Consider the following 22,500-nt stretch of genomic DNA (forward strand, 5'->3'; position numbering starts at 1 on the left):
TTTACAACTAAGAATGAATGCATAATAGTCACAGCATGCTGTTTGATCAAATGGCAGTGGCATGATGGGTTCTTCTACGATAAAGACCCATAAATTGGATTCATTTGAAACTTATGACAGAGGAAATGAAAGATTACTCACCTATCGCGAATGTTAATTTTCCCCTCAAACACCCCATGTTTTGAATGTTTGGGTTGTTCGTCCTCAGTGACAATGCCAGATCCCGGTCGGTTTCATCATCACCTGAACGAAACGGAGTCTGACTTAATTGGCAAATAATGCACCGACGGTGGAACCATCACAAGGTCTAGCCTCCACTCCCGCTACTTTTCTTCCGGTTCCGCGCTTAACCGGTAATTAGCCGAGCAAGGAAAGCGAACTACTCAATTCCTTTAGCATTCGAGCGAGCGAGCGAGCGAGCGACACTACTGACACACAGCTTACCACAAACGACGAATCGTTACAACGTTCGTTACGCAACGCAAACTCCACAGACCAAAACAAAACCCTTTTACCCCAGCGTCTTGGACCGTTGGGGAACCGATCGGTTAAGATGGCGAGTGTATGAAAATGTCAATTATGTTAGTTGCCGTTTCTATGGAGACTGCGTGTCGCTGGAGTGTGCCGTACATCCGGCTTGCGAGTGTATGGTGTACGGTGACTGAAAGCTGATGATCGTTACCTTACCAATTCCCTATAATCATACACGACAACAATGGCATATCGCGGTAAACGGGGCTTATTTGGTCGACCGTACCGATCCGGTTTCGCGCCATCTCCAGCCTTCGTAGAAACTACATAACCACATCCCTCGAAGTGGTTTGCAAATAGCAACAGCAACAACATTTCTCCAAATGAAATTCGGAACTTCCACATGTTACGTGCTCAATAGAATTGCTGTTGGATAATAGTGGAGAGGTCGTTAGTTCGCTACTACAGTGACTACAATACATGAACCTACTCACTACTCAACTCTACCTTGACAAAAGCCATCAAGTTATACGCCAAGGCAATCAGCTAGATCTAGTGCTCATAGTGTCGTTGAATGCTGAAGTGGAGAATTGATGCCGCTGCTTTCATAGCAGCCATCGACAGAAAAGCAAAACGGAAGGCACTTTTTGCTTTATTACCCTTCAATAAAACACGAATTACTAACTGAACAGTGTAGTTCTACTTCAAATCGATTTGCAATTAGTTTTACATCAAAATAGGAATGAAGAAAAATATTGTCAGGGTTTTATATTAAGCTAAGTCATTGTTCGACAAACAAACTAGCTGATGCTCTCTATTCTGCCCTTTTCCCGAACACACAACAGGTACAACAGCTGGAAGAGCGATACCATCGAAGTATTCAAAAGTCGCGACCGTATTTCGACGAGAAGCAGCTCTGCCAGGAGCAGCTGGAAGCACAGAAGGGCCGCATCCAGCAGCTCGAGCAGCAGATACAATCGGCCAAAACGGCCTACAGTACGGCCCTGCGCAACCTGGAGAAGATCAGCGAAGAGATTCACCAGCAGCGAGGGGACCTGAGCCAGGCCGCACCCTCCGGCCCACGGGAACCAGGTGTTGGTGCTGAACTGACTAACATTGCGCCGGCAGCGTCATCGGCATCCACGACAGCAACGAACAACGGTGGCCATCATTACCATCCCCACCACAACCACCAGCACCACCACCACCACCACCAGCATCATCATCATCAGCATCATGCGCCGTACAGCAACGGAAGCGCAACGATGCCCGATATCTCGAGCGAGCTGGACAAATGTGAGATCCACTCGGTTGGCAGCGTATCGGTGACAACGAGTTCCGCCGTTAGCGAGAAGGACCCGAACGAGGTGGACGACGACGACAGCGATGACTATCCGACGCTGAACGTCGACGGTGAGACGGCGACGGCCGATGATGATCTGCATCTGGAACTGCTGCGCCAGAAGGTGCGCACCCTGGCCGTACGGCCCGTCGAGGGTGGCGATGGACAGCAGCAGGAGCAGGACGTGTGGGAGCACGAACTGAACGCCACCGTCGACAAGCTCGACCATCTGATGATGATGCGCGAATGTTCGCGTAGCAGTGGTTCATTCGGAAAAAGTGCCCGCAATTCATCTGCTTCCCCTGCGTCACCTGAGTCCGGTGCAATGGCAGCGGCCACGGTGGCAGGTTTCAGCAGTCTGCCGAACACCCCGAAGCATCACCTCCAGGTGGGATCGGGATCGTTGCTCTCGCCTGCTACGCCTCCTCACGAGCAGCAGCAGCAGCAGCATCAGGCGATCAAAATGTTCAAAAAACTCGATCCGCTGCCCCTGGCCAACGTGTCGATGTACGCGCTTCCAACGTATCTTAGCCAGGCGACCGGCACCACCGGTACCGACGATGATGCGGTCGGTGCAATGATCCTCAATCCCGGTCAACGGAACACACTTCTAACTCCGATGGCATCGGGTGGTGGTGGCGGCGCTGAGGAGCATTACGGTGCCGCGATCAAACCGAAGCGAAAGATGTCGATGTAAATGATCGTGCTCTCGGATGCGTGCGTGCGATTGATTATTATTAAGGGGAAGGCCGTATCGTGGCCTTTTGTCTTCCCTCCGTGAGGGGGTACTGGGAGTTTTCATGTTTTTTTTAAATTCTACCCTACGTTACAACGTAAGATTCAGATATATTAGATGGAGAGCTTATGAGCGAGTATGAATATACATTTATATATTTTTCCTGGGGTCATAGGAAAGGGAGGCCGTGACCGAAACAGTGACAGCTGAAAAGGGACGCGATAGTGCTGAGTTTGAAGCAGATTCGTTGTTGTTTCGAAAAGAATTATGCGATTATGTGTTTCATTTATCCGGAAGTTTAACCAATTCGAATAGAGAGCGTTTCAGCAGAAGATTTTTGGGGTTTGAGGGAACGGGAACGTTCACCAGCAACTGTAGCATTACTAGAGCAAACACACACTGTGATTAGGAAGATGCGATAATAGACAGATATAGAAGAAAAAAAAAACAAGCCGGGTACTGACCGAAGAAAGTAAGGAGGAGGACAGACAGCAGTTGAGTGAGCAGCTAACTACCTTATGACAGCTAACCGAGTACCCATAGAAAAGTATTTAATATCGAAAAAAGGACAGAAAATAATCTTTTTAAAACTAACCGAGCAGCAGTGAGTGCTACAAGGAATCACCCATAATGAGAGGGTGATGGTTTGACGAGATCGCTCACAGTAGCACCACTTTCATCCCGATGCTTTCCTCCATTGCTTTGAACTGCAATGATCTTCTGGCTGCACGTGGAGTGTACTGCTTGTTTTCGTTGACCAAGGGGACATATACGCGCAAGTAGATTCGTGATTGGAACTACCCCTTTTTTCGTACGGTGCATTTAACTTTTTTCATATTTCAAATGAAGCAATAGAGTCCTTATACTCTTTGCATTCAGTATTTAATGCGAATTTCACTTTGCAACTCTGCCGTGAGGCACTTATCGTATAGATAAAATATCCCTAGGGATACCTGGTGCCAGTATGCAAAACTATCTTCTCTCATATTTCTACTTATCATCATCCTGTAGGTTTCACCTGTTCTGCATCCACCTGCATCCTCTCATGTATCAGGCACACTCGAAAAGTGCATGCGCTAGTACCGTGCGGGGTAGAGGGAATGAAGGTGATTTTAACTGTTAAGCGATAGGAGACGAGAGTAACCGTACGGCAGGCGTAGCAGCCAATGCTTTGGATAGCTGGAGCTTCTTCTTCTCTACACGTGCTCTGAGCCCACGGTACAAAAAACCACATTTGCCCGAAACACGATGCGCTGTCAATGTAGTTTGAAGCAAATAGCACGGCCGACTAAGTAATAGATTAGGCAGTACACTGTTGAGATAGCAAACGTACTGCTGCTCGTAACCATAGGAACCGCGCTGCTTGCCGGTACACCCAACCCAGGTGTCACACGTCGTTCGGAAGACGGAAATACATTTTAAAAATCTACTCCATTCGTACCGCCATTGCCTGCCTGGATAGAAGGGGAGAAGAATTGAAAGAAATGTTTCGAGAATGTTTTGCTCCGAAGTCGATCTCGAAGGACCACTTCGTAATGTGTCTCTTTGGTAAGTAGAAATGAACATTTTTGGATTACGGTTGAAATTACGTGGATTGCGGTTAGCTTTCACAGCACCATTTCATTGTTCCGATACTTAACAAGCATTGAGCGGAAGATCCTTCCTTCACTCGCGATCGATCGCTTTCGTCATCCAAGAAGTGGGTATTCCAGCAATTCTGGCGTCAATGATGATATCGATTTTCTTCTAATGGAATACAGTAAGGGAAATTGGTACATACTCATTCCTTTTTATCTTTAAATTTTACAAGGTGACGAATAACATGTTTTTGGAAATACCTCAATACCGATTTTAAATGAACGTTATGGAATTATACAGCACAGAAATCCGATTAGATGCGTGTATCGATGCTACAATTCAACAGAAGTGGGCTACTCTGTCTTTAAACAATGCCTCCTTTGATGTTTCTTTGTTGCAGAAGTCAATTACCCATAGACTACTTACACAACGTGTAATTACTCCCATTCTTATCATCAGAGGCAATAACCCCGCCTGCGGTCATTTTTCTCCTGTCGGTTTGTATGTTCTTACTGGCCATACTCCATCTGAACAAGGTCTATTCAACGAGTGTTTACAGGCGGGATGGCGTCGTTTCGTATACGGCATAAAACACTTATCACCATCATTTCTTCATGTAACTTACCGAGGGTGAGTTTACACTCCTCCCCCAAGGGCTCCCGAAAATCGTTTGAAGTCATTTCATAAAACACAATAACAAATTTTTCATTCCATTTTCCGGATGTCCGGTTTTCATATTTCTTTTCGATTCGATTAAGTCACCCACGGTGCTTAAGACACTCACACAGGTTGAACATTTCGCTTAACATTACAAACTAAACGTTATTCTATCTTCGGTACGGCGCTCTAAGGCGCAGGTAACTATCTTCTAATAAGCTTCTTCGATCTAGCCTAAGACCTAGAGACAGACTTTTTTTTTAAATTGGCGCTGAATTCGGGTTTGAAATATCACTTGAATAGCGCCACACGTAGGACACCATCTCGTAGCTAAAGCTACCATATCTAAAGTAGTCTTCTCTCCTCTCAGCCGATCATCAGCTACTTAGAGCAAGCCTTGTGTACGTGCACGTTATTCATAATTAATTGGCCCATCGAGATGCGGGGTATTCGAAGTGAGGAGGGGCGAGAAAAATGTATTCGAAATGCGCTAACGAGAAACGCAAATGAAGCGTGCAAGGGAGTCAAAATCATAGTAATCGGCAATCAGAATTCTTAATTCATTCCCTAACCTTAACGTAAGCGAACATACTGTCTGATCCTAGTGTGTGTCATCGAACCGCTATCACCTATCAATCAGGCCCCCTAGACTCGGTGTTTGACCCGCAAGCCGAGCACATGGGTGAGCAGAAAGCATTCGAGCGGCTCGGCGAACTGGTGCAGCAGATTGTCCACGATCAGCACGAGCAGATCGAAGTACTCGCGCACGTACTCGGCGCTCCCGCACTGTTCGTTCTTCGCAAAGTAATCGGCAATCGTCTGCGGAGGCCCCGTTGGCCACCGGTACTCGTGCTCGGACGGTGGCTGCTGGGCAAACACTTTCTGGCCACACTTGCTCATCAGCGCGAACGCTACGTGCACAAAGTCCCGGTAGTTGATACTGTGGCTGCGCATCTTGTGCAGCAGCACCTCGTGCTCGATCTGCCCGAGCGAGTACAGCCGCATCGTCTTGATGATGTCCTGGCGGCGATGCTGCAGGAAACACTGAATCTCGTGCCGCATCCGATGTAACCGCGCTTCCGTACTAGGCAACCCGACCGGTATGTGGGAAGTACCAGTGAGCATGTTGCTACGAGCATGGTTGCTGCTGCTCCTACTGCTGCTACTGCTGGTGCTGTTGATCCCATTATTGCTATTGGGGGGATTGGTTCGTGAGGACGAGTTCATTCGAGATGATTTGTCTGACGCTGTCGCGACTGGTTGCTTGGTGGATGATGGTACCGCAGCACTGGAGCCGGATTTGGCCGCTGTTCGGTTGGTGGATGAGGTGGCATTGTTTTGTCGCCCCGGTGGACGACCTCGTGGTCGGCTGCCCGGAGTCTTTGGTGCAGTAGTTGTTGGGGTCGTCGCTGACCCCCGTCCCCGGTACGGTTCGCTCGATTTCCTCACTTTACCGGTAGGAGTAGGATTAAGGACGGTAGTGGTGGTGGTAGTGTTGGTGGTCGGTACCGCCGCCACTGGTACCGGTATATCGGGTGATAAGGATCGCTTCTGTGGCGATCTTCCTTCATGGCCGACGCCACTGCTTCGCGCCGTTTTTGACGATTGTATGATCGTTGGTCGTTGCAGCTGCGTCAGTAACACTGGGAGTGATGGCGCCGGTAAGGTTGATGGTACGACCGGACTTGGCCGCAACGCTATCGGTCTCGTGGCACTAGACGGTGGTGGAGGATGTTGTGGAACGGTACCGGTGGTAGTGGTGGTGGAGGTGGTGGCAGCAGTTGTTACGATTCCGTTCATTAGAGGATATGACTCAAGGTCCAGCGATGATGGCGGTGGTCTTGACGGTTGATTTATTACCGTTGGTCGTACTATCTCGGGCAGCAAGCGGGTTGGTTCCTTGTTGGGCAAGGTAGATGGCGCCGTGGACGACGATACTACTGCCACCGGTTTTATTGGGGAAAGCATCTTGGGTTTGCCACTTCTCTCGATTGGTGAAGGATCCCTAGAATAAAAGAAGAAACGATTAATTATTATTTATATTTAGAATAATGTTCAATGTTGCAATTAAATTCTGTGGATTTGTTCTGGCTCCAAGCTCTTGTTGTGCAACTGTTCACCGAATCGAATGTTCAATGATTACTGTGATTTGGGTTAATTTTTTGGGGGTTTTGGATAATTTACAGAATTTACGAACCAATCAAAGCATGCCACGATCACGCTTACTGGTATCTCATCAGTATGTGCTGACAACGTACCTTGGGTTCACGGTCAGGGTGGTCCCTGGTGGTAGAACGATGCCCGGATACATGGAATAATCGAGGGGCGCATTACTATAGTGCGTAGGATCAGTCTTGGCGAAACCGTACTGAGGCGGAGGATAGCTTGTCGCCGGTATAGTATGCTGCTGGTGCAGGATGTTGTGCTGCTGTTGATGCTGATGATGGTTTCCGGTACCAGGTGATACTGACGTCAGTGCCGTACTCAGCAACGACGAATCACTGGTATGGTGGTACGGATTATGTTGCTGTTGTTGATGCTGTTGCTGTTGTTGCTGTTGCTGGAGGTAGGCCAGTTTGCTGAGGTGACTGTGATAGTACGCTAGGTATGTCTGCTGCTCAACCGGCGATAGCAGATGAATCCCTGGCGGTACCGGAGGAATACCGCTACGATACCAGTCTTCGAGCTGCGCGAACGGATACTGATATAGTGGCAACTGTGCCGGATGGTGCTGGTAGTATAGGGAGTGACGCGGTGTCACCACGATCTCGGGAGAGATAGCAGCAGATGACCCAACACCAACACCACCACCACCACCAGTAGCGGCAGTACGCATCTTTGTACCTCCATCACTCAACCGATGCCTTCGTTCGTAGTCACGTGGCGGTGAAAAGGCGGATTTTCTAAAACGATAAAAACCATCCATCATTAGTAATGAATGACACGATCGCGCACGCACAAAAAGTAGAATACAAACCTTTTGGCCGGTGGTTCTCCGTAGTCACCTCTCGCGGGAGGTGGTCCCGGTATCGAGTAGAATGTTTCCGGCGATGGTTCCGGTGGTTCAACGGCACGGTAGCACCGCTCATCCTCCTTTCGCCTCAACTGAGCAACGCTCGATGACACCGGCACCGCTAGATCGTACTCCGACGGTACGTACCGATCGTAGGGATAATGGTGCATGCGGCTTTGATGTCGCTCACGTGTGAGCCGCTCCGAGTATGGTACCATCACTGACATCCGTCGCTTCGGGAAGTCATCCCTCCTCGGAGTAGGTTTGCGGACTTCCGACAGTATGCTTCCCGGGTATGAATCCTGCAGTGGCCGATGATCCTGAGCCGGATGTTGCAATGGGTAACGCAGCGAGCTGGCACGCGCGTCACCGGATGGCACTGGTGGTGGTGGTGGAGCTAGTGGCGCCGTTTGTGGTTCCGATGCTGGTGCCACTGTACCCCGTGCTGCTGGTGGTGGTGTTGTCGATCGTGTCGAGGAGATACTAATGTTCGGATCCGATCGTTCCGAGGCAGGATCCGATCGATTCAATCGATCCGACGCTGCCGTAGTACTACTTCTTTCGTCCTCCTTTTTACCGCTACTGTCGTCCATCGACCGATCGTTGGTAAGACCGCGCGACGGACAATCAATCACCAGCTGATTCCGCTCGTCATCCTCCTCATCTTCATCCTCCTGCAGATCGTCTTTATCGCCACCGATTGGCCCTAGACCGTCGTCCAGCTTGTCGTAGTAGATCTTGGACGGTGGCTGCTGCAGGTTCACGTACTTCCGCGGATGGTACTTCCGGTGTCGCTCCATCATCAGCTCGACCTCCTGATCGTCATCCAGTATTTCGATGATTTCATCATCCTCCGGATGCAGCTGCTGTTGCTGTTCTTTTTGTTGCTTCTTTTGTTGCTGCAGCTGTAGCTGCAGCTGGACTTGGAGGTGCAGATGCTGTTGCTGGTGGTGCAGTTGCTGATGCTGATGCTGTTGCTGCTGCTGAAGGTGCAGCAAATCATGCAGCGGCGATTGGTGCTGCTTCTCCAGCTCGTCCATCATTTCATGTCGCCGGATAACGTGCGGATCGGCTATCCGGGTTGCGTGGTGATGGTGGTCCGCCGCATTCTGTTCCCGCTGTCGGGCTGCCAACGTTTGAACGAATTTCTTCCGCATCCTATAGACGATGAGATCTGAAAGGAGCACAGAAGGAAACACAATGGCAGAGCATTAGCAGAGGCAGTCGACTCCCAGTATAGTCCCCCAAAATTCGCACCAGAAGTGTAGCCCGTGACGACGGTACGACGTAACACTGTGCTAATCAACTGCCCTCCGTCTATCCGATAGTAGTCTAGGGCAGGGCCACCATGCTGCACCATCGAAGCGCCGTATGTTATGCAAAAGGAGCTTTCCACACTGATAGGAGGAGTACACGCGTTGTACCAATGTCGCTGGACCTCTTCTGAATGTCTTAAGCCCATGGAATTCGTAGGTACACTAGAGCATGCTTAGTAATCGCGCGTCTTATCCAATTTATCCAGCCCGAATTTTTGGTACCGCGCCGCGTGCTAACGGCAGGGAATGATTAGTGATAAACCAGAGCGGGGGGGGGGGGGCTGGGCTGCATATGATAAGATAGGCGAGTGGGGTGCGTGAATTGAATATCAAGAGCAACACCACACCACCGTCGGAATGATGAAAACAGCTTATCGATGATGATGAGCGAGCGGAGATAATAGAGCACCCGTTTATCGACTTATCCGAACGGGTCTGTCGAACCCGTGAGGATACGATATCAGTACACTCTTCCAAAGAGACAACACGAACGAACGCAAGCTCTCACTCTCTCTCTCTCGCTGAGGGGATTTTTAAAGATGGACTTTACAAAATCCAGACTTAAGACTTTTTTTTATCGGGAACTCACTTTTCGATTTTGGCATTTGCGATAAGATAAACGTTGCAGCAGCTAATGGAAACAAGCGGCACAATTTATAAAACCGGCATTTTTCGATTCACTTATCCGTGTGCGCGGATCATAACGCTTCACGCGATGGAACTGCTGCTCGGTCACATCAGCAGTTGCTTCACTCGTACTTCCATCACCGCGGAACCGACAATTAACTGATCGACCGAATGTGTATCTAATGTGTAGGTTGATTCCCTGGTGTCTAGACCTGAGGATCTAGCGAAGCATCTTCTGCGAAACAGATGCGTTATTGATCTGTCTGGCTCGCGTTCGCCTGGAAGAGTTCGATGTTGGTTTGTTTTCGCAAGAAACTCCCGATCGCAAGGGTCTATTGCAAACCCGGCACACACGCCGCACGAGCCCAAGACACTGTGTATCTGTCACAACTGAACGTAATGTTTATTGTTTCTCGAGGAGTTTATTATGAGGGGATTTTGGTCTGGCAAGAAGTCTGAGGTCCAAAAAATACACCAAAACAAACCTGCACAAATACCAAACCACGCACTAGTCGCGCGTGAAGTGACTTCTTCCAATATCAAGTCGATCAATGGCCGTTCACTAGCAGCAGCAGGGGCAGCAGCACCAACAAGAACTAGAACCATTGCTCCCTACGTCTACTCCAGTCTATCTTTACACTGTCTATAGATCGCCATTTGGCATCCCTAAAACATCCGCTCACTGTGTCGCGGCTTGGCAGGTGGACACGGATAGAATGAATGTCCGAAAAGGAACAAACTTCCGCCGGTAGCGCTGCCAGGACACTACACCATCGTGTGTCTGCGTGTTGGGGCATTAGATCCGCGCAGTGTGACGATGACTACTACCGGAGGAGTACGTGTCCTTTCGCTGCTCCAGCAGTGTTGCGCCACGTCAGGCATCACACGCAACCCAACCCAATCCCACGGGTACCCTTATAGCCGCCGCCGGAACACTACCACCCTCTTCTGGGAGCGTCCCGTGTACCATTAGAACGCAGCGCAGCGCGCTCTCTGCAGCGTTCCCTCTAGGCCTTACCTCCAATGGCAATGGAGAGCAAATACACGCAAGGGTCTCCAACACAGCGTATGAGAATAGAACACGCAATACGCTACATGAAGTCATAGATAGAGAAGGAGAAGGAGAAGGAGCAGAGAACACTCTCCCTCTACGCATCGTTACTGACCTACTCCACGATACTCGAGACTATAATGATGATGGGTGCTGTTGTGTACCGCCCCCCTCACTCGTCCACTGTAACACGGTTACAACAAAAAGGATTGAATTCATTCATCTGTTTACCGTTTTTTTTCCGCGTCCGCGAGAACTGCAGATGCCGAATGTACCACCACAAATCGGATGTCGACATGGTTGATGAATAAGATATGCCGGCGGCGTCTGACTCTGCCGAGAAGTGGACTATACCGAACAGTGCTACTTGTAAATTAAAAGTAATAGAAAAAATCGACCATTTTCCAGCGTATACATTCAATCCAATCCACTAGACTCGATCTATTACCAATATCGGACATTAAATATGCATATAAGATAATGCAAGTCAGTCGGTGATAATCGATGGTACCTTTTAGGTCATGCTACCGTATAGCCCAAGACTCTAATCGGAAAGGATCGTTTGATAATCGATCGAGCGATAGTGGTACGTCAGGATAGAGGGGTAACTTCCAATGGATCATCTGGAGCAATCGAAGCAAAACTGACAAACTTATAGATTTTTGAATATCCGCGATTCATACAATGCTCCATGCAGCTCGCTACTTTCAAGACCGTTTCCCAAAAATCCAACGTTTTCAAAGTCGATGGCCCATCGTACCATAAAAACTACCGGACCGATCGATTCGAAATTTTTAACACATAATCTGTACACTTTTTCCCAGGTAGCCCCGTCGAGATTTTACGAAAATTGTTGATACTTTTTTTTAAACAAATCTTTAATAATCGTGTTTTAAGGCAAAATGACAAAAAGCATCACTTTATCAACTTCAAAAATCTGCCAAAAATCGAAAAATACGAAATTCAACAAAAACTTGACGGGGCTACCTAGATAAATTTATAATCTATGAAATGAATATCGATTTGTATTTTTCGGAAGACCCATCACACAGCTACGATGGGCACCGTAAAAAGTATCTTTTCGCAGCACCTTCAGAATCTTGGATGAATCTTCCCAAAAATAGCAACCAAATGTTCTTCAAAAGTAGCAGTTTAATAAGAGATTCCCTTGAAAAAATAAAGTTGAATGGTTACGTCATAAAAAATCGTCAAAAATGATCCCTTTTTTGGCCAGAAATTACCGAAAAACCCCGACCCCCTTAAAGGTGATGCCCTCCCGCGCAACAAGATGAGGTAACGCAGGCTTTCTGGTCCCCGCTCTCTAATGGTTCTGTGTCTCTTTGTGCAATCGAACACATGCACAAGAACACGCACTGGCGCGCTCTTATCGTTTACGATTGGAGCGAATTAATAATTAAGATCTTGCCTTTGTGACTGTAATCAATTATTGATCGGGCTGATAAATGTATGACGCGGAGAAGGATAATAGCAGCGCTTGGAAGAGTGTGTCACCCCCCTCTCTTGGCCATCACCCTTGGCACCCTTTTCTCCTTATCGTGTGTACGATACACCCATACACTGGGCGAGCGTTGAGGTCATTCGGTATACTTTGTTTCCTGTGCGCATCCAGTTTGACCTATGGAACACGGGGGAACAGACTTTGTCTGTTTATCTGCCTTTCAGTGTGCCTTTAAGACCTTGGGAAGTCCCAAGATGGTTAAGATCTAAAAAGAGCAACAAAATCTCAAAAATTTGTCTGCAATTATACTTCACAAGATTTGTGCAGAGAGGGAGTGTAGCTATCCGAATTGCCTTTTTTTTTTTAAACCATCAACCATTAATCCCTTCAGCTCGCCAACAGTACATATTGCTTTTCATGCAACCTGTTGCAGTATGTATCTTTAAAACGCCAGATGATCGAAAGTTAAATTTCTCGATCTTAAATCAAATCATTTTGAGCACTTTCTAACCCACTTTAGAAGGTCTGTGACAGATTTAAACCGAATACAGTATGCTCGTACATACCATGGAAGCAAAAAGTACAGAGAACAATTATTTTTACATTATCCATCATTAAATTATATCTCTGTTTCATTTGATCCGTTAAAAAACGATTAATAATCGAATATCGATTCATTGTCGATCGATTGATTTCGATTCGATTCAACTGAAGGCTGCATTATAAAGCCTGCATATCTAATCGTGTCATTTGTTTTTATATCCTTTCACCCTTTTTTCATCTACGCGTAGATTAAAGCTCTTCAGAACCTTGACAACAAATGTTTTAGCATTGTCAACTCGATATTGAGTTACTTTACGCTAGAAAGCTTCTTATGAAGTGGGTAAATAAGCGAACCTGTTACGCGTGTTTGCAACAAAATGTATACTCTACTCTTTTGCGTAACCAACCGCAGCAACCTCTCCTTTCCCTCAACAAGTAAATTTAAGTTCATTTCTCCATCCAGCCCGTTGTAAGCAATCAATCGCAGCAAACAATGCGCCTGAACAACGCAACGAATGCTGCGGAGCTAGCATCCCTACGCTACAGGTCAAAGGCAGCATGGCACGAATGCAAAGATGCGCTCGCGATAGCGGCGGCAGTCAATGACAGGGCGCGTCGCCAAGGTACTTTACCCGCTCCTGCGTCTGTGGCCGGTACATCCCCTCGCGGGAGAGAGAGAGAGAGAGGGAGTACAAGGGTACGTACAAGGAGTCTATCATACCTTCATTTGCTCCCGTTATGTGACGCATTCCCTCTTTTTCATAGACATTCGTCTACCTAGTGCGGAAGGGGATTCACAATTCAAGACAACAACACAACAAAAGCAACACCACGGAACGATATGGACCCGGGGGAACCATATAAAAGGATTGCCGGCTGTCGGAGAATCTATCAAACGGTGAGCTTCAGTCAAACTGTGTGTACACTCAGTAGCAGAAAACTTTTACCAACAACCCCCCGCAACAAACCAAAAACCTTCTCGCCAATCATCATGAAGTGCGCAACGATCATCTGTGCCGTCGGTGTTGTCCTGGCAGCAAGCTTGCTGACCAGCAGCCAGGCAGCCGCCCCGGAGGCTGGACAGGATGCTGTAGCTAGTGCTGCCGTTGCCGATAGTCCGGCTCTGAATACGCTCTGTAAGTAGTAGGCGATACTATGGCGATACACACTGGGTTTACTAAAACCACGACACTTCCCATTCGATCTTTCTCGCAAACAGTTGATGAACTGCCGGAGGAGACGCACCAGGCGGCAGTTGAGAACTACCGGGCCAAGCGGGCCACCTGTGATCTGGCCAGTGGCTTCGGGGTGGGCAGCAGTCTCTGCGCTGCCCACTGCATCGCCCGTCGCTATCGTGGCGGATACTGCAACGACCGTGGCGTTTGCGTGTGCCGCCGTTAAGACCGACGCGAAATGGAATGCGCGACTAATGAAAACAACTAATACCGGCGCTGTGATCCAACTAACTGTGAGAAGTCCATTCAGATATGTTGCAATAAATGAACAGGCTTTTAAAATTGAAATCTTGCTGACTAGATTACGGTTTCGCACACAAAACAAAAGAAAGAACTCCAAGAATTCGGCAGTATTCGACAGTGAGAGCTACCTTCACTATAACAAAGTATGCCTTACGACGGAAGTGGATAGAGCTCATGATTTGTACAACTGGTTTTGTAAGTTTCCGTAAGCTGAGAACTCGAAGTTTTCGACAGATTTCGTTTGTTTTGAGAAAACAAACTACGATTCGTAGACACTTGTCAAGATATGGAACAGATTTGATAACATGTACTATTATTGTTGTACAAAAAAATATTGTTCAGTTTCGTACGACAACAGGTTACAATACTGGTCAGAACACAGCTGTAGGCGTGACAGTTGCAGCTGAACAAGTATGTTCTAGATTAGGCAACCTTGTGCCTCTTTCAACGACAGGAGGACTTTTAAGACCCCTTTTTTTAAACGAGTTTCCAATATCGAGAGTCTTTTTCTCTACGCATCTTTTCACATTAAACGATGGGAAGACATTCTTTCAACACTCCACAGTATATGCACAGTACTGCACAAGGCGGTCTCTTCCCTTTTGTTAATAATTTGTTCAATTTACATTCCATCGATGGCTGCCTTTGAAAGTAATGCCCCCAGAATCGTCAAATATTGTAGCTTTGCCAAAATAAACATGCAGATAAAGCACAACACGAGTTATGACGAGAATATCACAGACGAACATTTGCAATAACATTCTTACTGAACGGATTTGGCTGCTGCGGACACGTGGCGCGAACAAGTTGAGTTGGGACGTTAAGGGCGGAAAATGTGTTGCGTGTGGTGTTTGTTGTTAGCTTGAAATACAGCCCCGAGAAGGAATGTTTCGTTTTCCAAAACCAAACGAAAAAAAAAGGGAAACCTTCTTCCGAACCTATTTACTCTGTAACAACTGGCAACACATATCTTCCATGGTCGGACCGATGGTATCGAGTGCCAATTGAAGGTCCTCCGCCCCGTTGTGGTGGCTCTCTGCTGTGCAAGCACAAGACGAGTGTACATGTTAATATCAACTATCGTCCTCGTTCTGTGTTCTCTTCTGAGACCCTGCCTGCCGCCACCGACGGTTCGTGTGGTCCTAGACATGTCTTCTAACACACCAATAATGGTCGGATGGTGGTGCTAGTTTCTCAAGGTTCTGCTGCTCCAGCACACATCTGGTTTCAATGTCACTCGACCTCGCCAACGAGAACACGCACGCACCCAGCACAAACCGTTCGAATATCGTTTTCAAACGTTGCCGTTGAGAACGAACAGTGGTGCAATGGACACGACGACGTTCAATGAGTTTGCTTTCGATGGATAACCGAAAAAACGAACAGAAAAAGGGGACTGTTTCTTTGACAACGGTGAAGATTAACTCTCTTTACATTAATTTCTATAATCGAGCAAAGTATACACGGCATGATTAAACCCACAACTCACTAGTCCGGAGACAGTCAGCGGAACCTTTCTCAGAATCGATTGATAGAAAACAGTTAATGATAACCGTTAAGCGGGAAACCCCCGGATTTTGCTACTGGCAACGTCAACTTCGCACAACAACAATCCAAAGAAGAAAAACCCAACGTAGACCACCGGGAACACAGAATCCACTATAACCATCACAAAAAAGGAATCCCATTTTCCAAAAAATAAAAAAACAATCACGCCACACACCGTCGGGAATTCCCACGGGCGCGCATACATACCTTGCAACCGAGAAGGCCATGCTTCGGATTCTCGCGTCGCAGCATACCGCCGCGGTCGTCGGGAATACGGTGCTACTGTCTGCCGCGCCAGTATGTATGTACGCTGATTCGCGTGCGCGCGCGCGCGTTGCTATATAAAAAGGTGGTCGCTGCCTACTACGAGCGCCTGTGTTACACTGACGACAGCACGAGACGATCGTCTCGATAGTGCCGCACCGCCAGGTACACAGCGCGAGAGAGAAAGGGGTAGGAGCTTCAAGGTACGTATGGCAGGCGTGCACACTTGAACCAACAACAACATGACAATCCCGGTCTCGGGCCCGGCGCAGTTCTGGTCCGAGACGAGTGCTCAAAAGCCAGATCTGCAGAGGCTTCGCCCCCCAAAAAAGGTGTGGGTGATATTTTTTTTGAGGACAGAGAAGCTACTATTAAACCGATTGGAAGGAAAAGACCTTCGCGTTTCTCACAGGATCCGAAGCAGGCGTTGCCAAGGATGCTGAGAACAAGAACTACTTGAGGAGGTGTGGAGTCTACACAAAATTACGAGCTCACGAGCTAGAGCATCTTGTAGGGATACCTTGTGTCGGCGAACGCGCTAATTGAAGTCCTATGAATATCTGCTGCTGCTACACTTTTCGAGCTGATCACTTTCCGACCGATCTTGTGATCCTTTTGCTAGGCGATCATCGCACGATCTCGCGCGAGAAACAAACACACCGACACACTTATCATAGAACACTGAGCAGCAACCGAGCAGCGACATGGAAGATATAAAGGGTTTTTTTTCCCTGATCGGTCGAAAGCCCTGGAGGCAGGGTAGTAATATAATACCTTGTGTTTTTAAGGGTAGGTTTTTTCCCGATTTTTATGGGCCATTTTTTCGCGAAGGTAAACCCGCTGGGGTAAGGGTAAAAAGGATGATTCTAACACATTTGTAACGGTTCGTTTTTTTTTTCAATGCCTGCTAGACCGCCTCGGGGATCGCATGTAATCGTGGTGGTCATATCGCGTGGTGGTTGTATTATGTGTACTATCAATGACAAGAAATTGTGTTAAATGAGGAAACGCTGCATGGAATGTGTTCTTGTAATGTTAATCATGAAGTTGAAAGCAACAGAACATTCAAACTACTTCTACTTCAATTCTACTTCAAAAGATAATGTAAAATATCAATTGAGAGCATGCATTGTTATATCAGAGTACCTTGATCACTCGTCTACCCAAAGCGTATTCTGTTGTCTGTTTAAAACTGTTGTAAAAATCACAAACGATTATCTCAAACATGGCAACAAGCATATTATTTTTAATTTTTTTTTATAAAAAGGACGGAAGTTGATATTTATATGTTTAAAATCATCTTAAGATCCTGATCCTTTGCCCATGTTTAGTTCTACGGTCGTCATATTCCTGCTTATTGGAATTATGAATCTTATTATTTAGTAAAAGAAAACAATTTGAAGAACAACTTTCTCTTTCCATCTCTGTTCTCTTTGTGAATGGTTAGTGTAAAAGTTTATGAAACAGACTTGTTCTTGATCAACGCAGCAATTATCAATACCGCAATATCAACGAACCGCTGTCTCATTTTCAGTGTAATTCTTATAAGAATATCCACATCCATTTGCACTGTCACTGTTTACTAGTGACGACAGTAATCGTATTAATCAGTACTTTCACAAGATTTTCATGACGTCGTGTGATCTCGGAAATGTTCAATAAATTCATTCCATGAATTAACAATGTATAATATTTACGTTTTTCCTCTATAGGGTAGAAAGTAGTACGGGAAAACGCCTTTTAGGTTACTACTGCTGATAACAAGGAGTAAGAATAATGATAGGCAACTATTTGAAGCAAGTAGAATGACGCACGTATTTGGAGGAATTATGATTCCAAACAAACAACCAATCAGAAGCACAACATTTAGAGCGCAATTCATTGGTGACTAGTGCGCCTTATAGTTCGGTTCTGAGCCCTCATGGGACCCCGGGGAGCCGTCCGTTCGAAGTAAAGTAAACCAACCGAAAGGGCAACAGATGCCAGGCGTGAGCCCCTTTTTATACGATGTACTGCCGCCCAGGGCGGGTGTCCACCTCGCAGACCATATGCATCATTCCGCGATTACGCTAGGGTGACAATCCGATATCTTATCAAAACTGTTCACGAGGCATATGACAGATGGAAGACCGTCAGGGGCATCTCGGTTTAAATTCCAAAAATATTTTGCATATACCTTTCCCCACCCCTTCTTCTCTTTCCTTCTCTTTACCTTCTTTCGACTGCTGACGTGGCGATAAGGCTAAGGCGTCAGTCGAAGCGTCACGTGAAGTGACATCCCGAAGATGGAATGCCTGTCTTCTGCGCTCCGGATTCTACGCTAAATGAGCGCTTTATGGACACCCCGATCGCAACGTGTTCACATAAGCTGTGCAGACCATGGATGATGCATTTCGCAATTGATATCGCGAACGTGTCCACCAACAGAGTACATACCGAATGACCCAATCTTCCGAATGTTTTAACTCGATCGATAAAAGCCGGAGTGAAACGGAAAATTTGCAAGAACCATCTAGAACCGGGCGGTTGGTCTGCGTCGGCTGCCAGATAAAAATAGCTTCAACAAATAATGATTAGATTTGTGTCAATATTAAACCCAGAGGACACACTCGCAGCGGCCTGTTTTGGCTGGAAAAGTGTCTCCGTTTTCTCGAAAACGTCTGACACGCAGCAGTTATATCGGTTTCGGTTGAATTCCCCCCTCTGTTTGATCAGTTGGCGTGCCGATACCGACAGGCAAGCAAGCACAGAACCAAGAACAACACGACCGTCTCGAAGAAAAAGGACCATACTGGCGCTTCGGAACGAGGTACACCGGAACACCACCAGCGTGCCGTCGAGGAGCTTGGTTCGCTGGTAAAAGACAGCACACGCGCTCGCTGTCGTCCACGGTGTACTACTGCTGGGAAGCTGATCCTGTGACTTCTACTTATAACACAGCTTGACCACGGTTATCGCTTGAGAGGAGTCTCGGTCGAGAGGGCGATCGCGAATGGCAAATGATGATCGCACGGATCCTGTGCGCGGATCCCGGACCAATCAACAACAATAATAATATGCTGCTACCTCCATCCAGGGCATTCAAGTATTGTGCTGCTTTGCATTTGAGCGCGAACGGGCGCGCGCGGCCGACACCAATCCTGACTTCTCGGTTGGTTGACTGGCTAGCTGAAACTGATAACGAAAGGAGGCAACCATTTTTCTTACTCTCGCCTCATCGCCACATAGAGTCACCGCCGGGCGCTCCACATGATCGCACACGCATCAAACACCAATCGAAGCAGCCCGGGCACCAGTAGCACGTGGGACACACTCTAGAGAACTGGAGCAATCACTGGACAATCTGACGGCACACCAAAGCACTTCCGAATCATTTCCCACTTTCATCTCTACGCTTACCTTTTTCCAAAGCTTCTTTTTACTCCAATTCCTGCCAACTAGGATGCAGCTTTTGATGTTGCTTTGATGGTTTTCTGGTGGTCTCAGTCTCGGGGTGGCTGTTAAAACACTCGACCACGTTCGGTTCGGGAGCGAAATGTGGGCGTTGCGCTGGTAACTGACATGGAAGCGTGCTGGCGGCTGCGGCTGGTAACGTTTCCACACACAAATTACGCCTCTACTACCTCTCTCCTGCAGTAGTAGATCGTTTCCTGTTCCACACACGATGTCTGATGACCTAGATGATGTCTCTTCCTTGTTACGCGCCACGATTGGCGACGAGAATTCCTACAACACGTGGATTTTGGAGTCTAAAAACACTGAGAATCACTCACAGGCTGGCGCGCGATCGGGTGGTCAGTTCTAATTGCGCTGATCGTACCCGGAGGGAGATGTGGATTGTGTGATGTGTCGATCCCGGACTAAACACAGGCACTGGCACTGGCACTGGCACTGTTGCGCCACAGCACAGGCTCGCTGGTGGCTCACTCTCCTAAGCATGTGCGCGTCCGATGGGTTCCGGGTCCGGGCCAAAATGATAACCTCCACATGTTGCGCGCACGCCCGCGGTCCGGACTGCTCTACTGTCGCCGCTGCTGCTGCTGCTGCTGCTGTGTCTTGCGTTTGTTTTGCTTTTCTATGCCGCTTCTTCCCTCTTCTAATCCCTCGGCCACATACCGCGGCGGCGGCGGCGGCGGCGCTCCTGTCGCCTCTTGCTCCCCTTTTTTCCCTAGTCCACCGGGTTTTATGGGTTTTTGATAAGCGAGCCCCTTGGGTCTCGCTCTCTGTGCGCTTGTGGTGCGCGCCTATAAAAGGGTTTGCCAATCGTTTCAGTTCAGCGTGCGCGATGATGATGGCAGATGCCCGTGCGCTCGCGCTCGCCCTCGCGAGTCGCGGTTACAGCGTGAGCTCGTAGTAGAATCCTCGATCATCAGGTCCGGAGTTTTGCTCACATCGAAATGGTTCATTCTAGAACCGTTCACAGCACTATACACGGGGGCCACTTCAGGCGATCGGAGACCAAAACCACAACCAGCGCGTTTGTGTTCCAACACTTTCCACTTTGCAGCAACTGATGAGAGATGCGGCTGCTGCTGCTGGCAACTTGGATGGTTTAGGAGAGAAGACGATGCCCCAGACGATCGTCGTCGGGTTCCTGTAGATGGAGAGAAGTCACAGCGGTCATAATAGATTGTATCACTTTTTTGCCTCCATTACTCACATCCGTATGTTACACGCAATGTTGGATTCCGGGGGCTGATGGGTGACGCGTCGTGATGATTCAAAAGATTGTTCTCGTCTTGAAAGACGACCGAAAATTTGGCTCATAGGTTGCTTTGTTTATTGCGGCGACCAGAACCAGCGAAGTTTGTATCGGCTTCTTCTCGGTATCGGCACTGGGTGGTCGCAGTAGTCACGATGATAACACACTCGCACGCACGATCACACACCGCACCACCTCCTTCCGCTCCGGCGGCAACGCAAGTTCTGAAATGTGTGCCGGAATGTGCCGGTCCCTTTTATAACCTTCCAGCTCCAGCCCGTTCTAGCTATCTCGCTCTCGCAGACACACGTTCAGGCTCTCCCTCTTGCTCTACCGTGGAGTTGCTGCTGCTGCACCACCCATCATGGGTTGCTGTGTTCTGCCGAGCCGAAAATTTACAAGAAAAACATTCATCGAAACCGTTGCCACACTTGCGGCGTCTGCCATCTTGCACACCCTCCTCTTCACCCCGGCCGACCGGCGGACTTTCTGCTGAGGCCCGTAGAAAAAAGGATGAGGCACGTCGCTCCGGAACAGTGGGTGGTGGTGGTGGCGGGGGTGGGTATTACGTTTCAATATCTGGATCGCATATGCGTCTGGCGATCGTGCAGCACCAGGGAGGGCAAAGCACAATGCAGGATAAGGATAGCGCATACGGAGAGCTGTTTGTGAGTAAGCGATAATGGCCTGCGTGTTGTGGATGAGAATTGTCGATGTGGTTGAACACGATCTGCGCCCCATGATCGTGGTGCAAATTCTAACCACCAACCCGGGCTGAGGTGCGCGAAAATTAGTTGGAAAACTATCATCGCAAAATTATCCTCGCCAAAGCGATCCTCTTGAAGCTATGCTGATCGTACAAGGAGACAAAAAATCGCGAAGAGAGAGAGAGAGAGAGAGAGAGAGAGAGAGAGAGAAAGAGAGAAAGCGAGCGAGGAAACAATCGAGAGAAACAAATAGAAAAACGAATAGAAGATCCCGAGAGTAAACACGTGCGTTGCGCGTCGCCCACGATCACACGCGTCCGTGTCCTTTCCGGTAGTGATAAGGACAGGGCGCGCGTGCACACCATCTTCAGCTGGACTTCTTCTCCCTTTTCTTTGGGTTTACTGCGAAGAATAAACAAAGTTTATTGTTTTGGGTTTGTTTTTGGAACATCGTGGTAATAGGTCCGCCAATGCAAAGGATCGGGAAAGTGATCCCAGTACAGAATCAACAACGAACCGCAAACTGCAACGCAGGATGCAACAGGTACCTCGATCCTGTAGATGCAACTCCAGCGAATGCGCTACGATCACGGTGTAGGATCGTTTAACGGAACAGTTGGTCGCGTGGCGATGGAGAAAAGGATCCCCTTCTTTGTCGAGAAAATACTGCAAGCGTAGGCTGGAGAAACATTTATATTCCAGTTGTTGTTCATGCTGGCATTCAGGCGATATTGTCGGTGTGACTCAACGATGAACGAAGTCGAGGCAATCACTCCCGCAGCCTCCTGCAACAGAGTCACTGCCCCTGTGGCTGTGATATGGCTATGATAGGTGCGTTATGAGCTGTCGTATGGAAACGCCCATGCTATCACCAGCAAGTCCCTCCGAATATGCCAGCTGCACGGTTTTATCAACAAACCGCTGGTAACGCTGGCCGCGGCGCGAGCGCGAGTCACCACCGTCTGGGGATCCTCCGGGCGAGCAAGGGGCAAACGTGCAACGATGTCT

The 22,500-nt window shown here is 48.1% G+C and overlaps 3 protein-coding genes and 1 long non-coding RNA gene across 7 annotated transcripts in view; 3 read left to right on the forward strand and 1 right to left on the reverse strand.

The window, feature by feature from the left end:
• Positions 1 to 3,978, forward strand: part of LOC126578003 (SH3 domain-binding protein 5 homolog) — a 14,972-nt gene extending 10,994 nt beyond the window's left edge. For both annotated transcript variants that reach the window (XM_050240151.1, XM_050240150.1), the window contains exon 5: positions 1,317 to 3,978. In XM_050240151.1, coding sequence (XP_050096108.1) covers positions 1,317 to 2,510 — 1,194 coding nt within the window. In that variant the 3' untranslated portion in view covers positions 2,511 to 3,978. The remainder of the gene's footprint in view (positions 1 to 1,316) is intronic.
• An 895-nt stretch (positions 3,979 to 4,873) lies between these two features.
• Positions 4,874 to 20,978, reverse strand: LOC126578002 (uncharacterized). Of its 3 annotated transcripts, XM_050240148.1 has the most exons (5): positions 20,744 to 20,978; positions 19,483 to 20,677; positions 7,762 to 8,971; positions 7,043 to 7,687; positions 4,874 to 6,789 (listed from the first exon to the last, which is right to left on the reverse strand). In XM_050240148.1, exons 3-5 carry the CDS (start codon positions 8,952 to 8,954, stop codon positions 5,430 to 5,432), a joined length of 3,198 nt encoding a protein of 1,065 aa, XP_050096105.1. In that variant the 5' UTR covers positions 8,955 to 8,971; positions 19,483 to 20,677; positions 20,744 to 20,978; the 3' UTR covers positions 4,874 to 5,429. The 3 variants fall into 3 exon arrangements, with proteins under 3 accessions (XP_050096105.1, XP_050096104.1, XP_050096103.1); XM_050240147.1 differs by lacking the exons at positions 19,483 to 20,677; positions 20,744 to 20,978 and adding an exon at positions 15,735 to 15,777; XM_050240146.1 differs by lacking the exons at positions 19,483 to 20,677; positions 20,744 to 20,978 and adding an exon at positions 9,055 to 9,164.
• On the forward strand, positions 13,670 to 14,316 carry LOC126578004 (defensin). Its single transcript, XM_050240152.1, has 2 exons — positions 13,670 to 13,929; positions 14,013 to 14,316. The coding sequence occupies exons 1-2, from the start codon at positions 13,785 to 13,787 to the stop codon at positions 14,192 to 14,194; spliced, it is 327 nt and encodes a 108-aa protein (XP_050096109.1). The 5' UTR covers positions 13,670 to 13,784; the 3' UTR covers positions 14,195 to 14,316.
• On the forward strand, positions 16,193 to 17,578 carry LOC126578005 (uncharacterized). Its single transcript, XR_007608374.1, has 2 exons — positions 16,193 to 16,286; positions 16,706 to 17,578. It is a non-coding gene; the product is annotated as an uncharacterized LOC126578005 (long non-coding RNA).
• Positions 20,979 to 22,500: the final 1,522 nt, after the last annotated feature.

Source organism: Anopheles aquasalis, chromosome 3, assembly GCF_943734665.1.
Source record: "Anopheles aquasalis chromosome 3, idAnoAquaMG_Q_19, whole genome shotgun sequence".
In the NCBI taxonomy this organism is placed as follows: Eukaryota; Metazoa; Arthropoda; class Insecta; order Diptera; family Culicidae; genus Anopheles; species Anopheles aquasalis.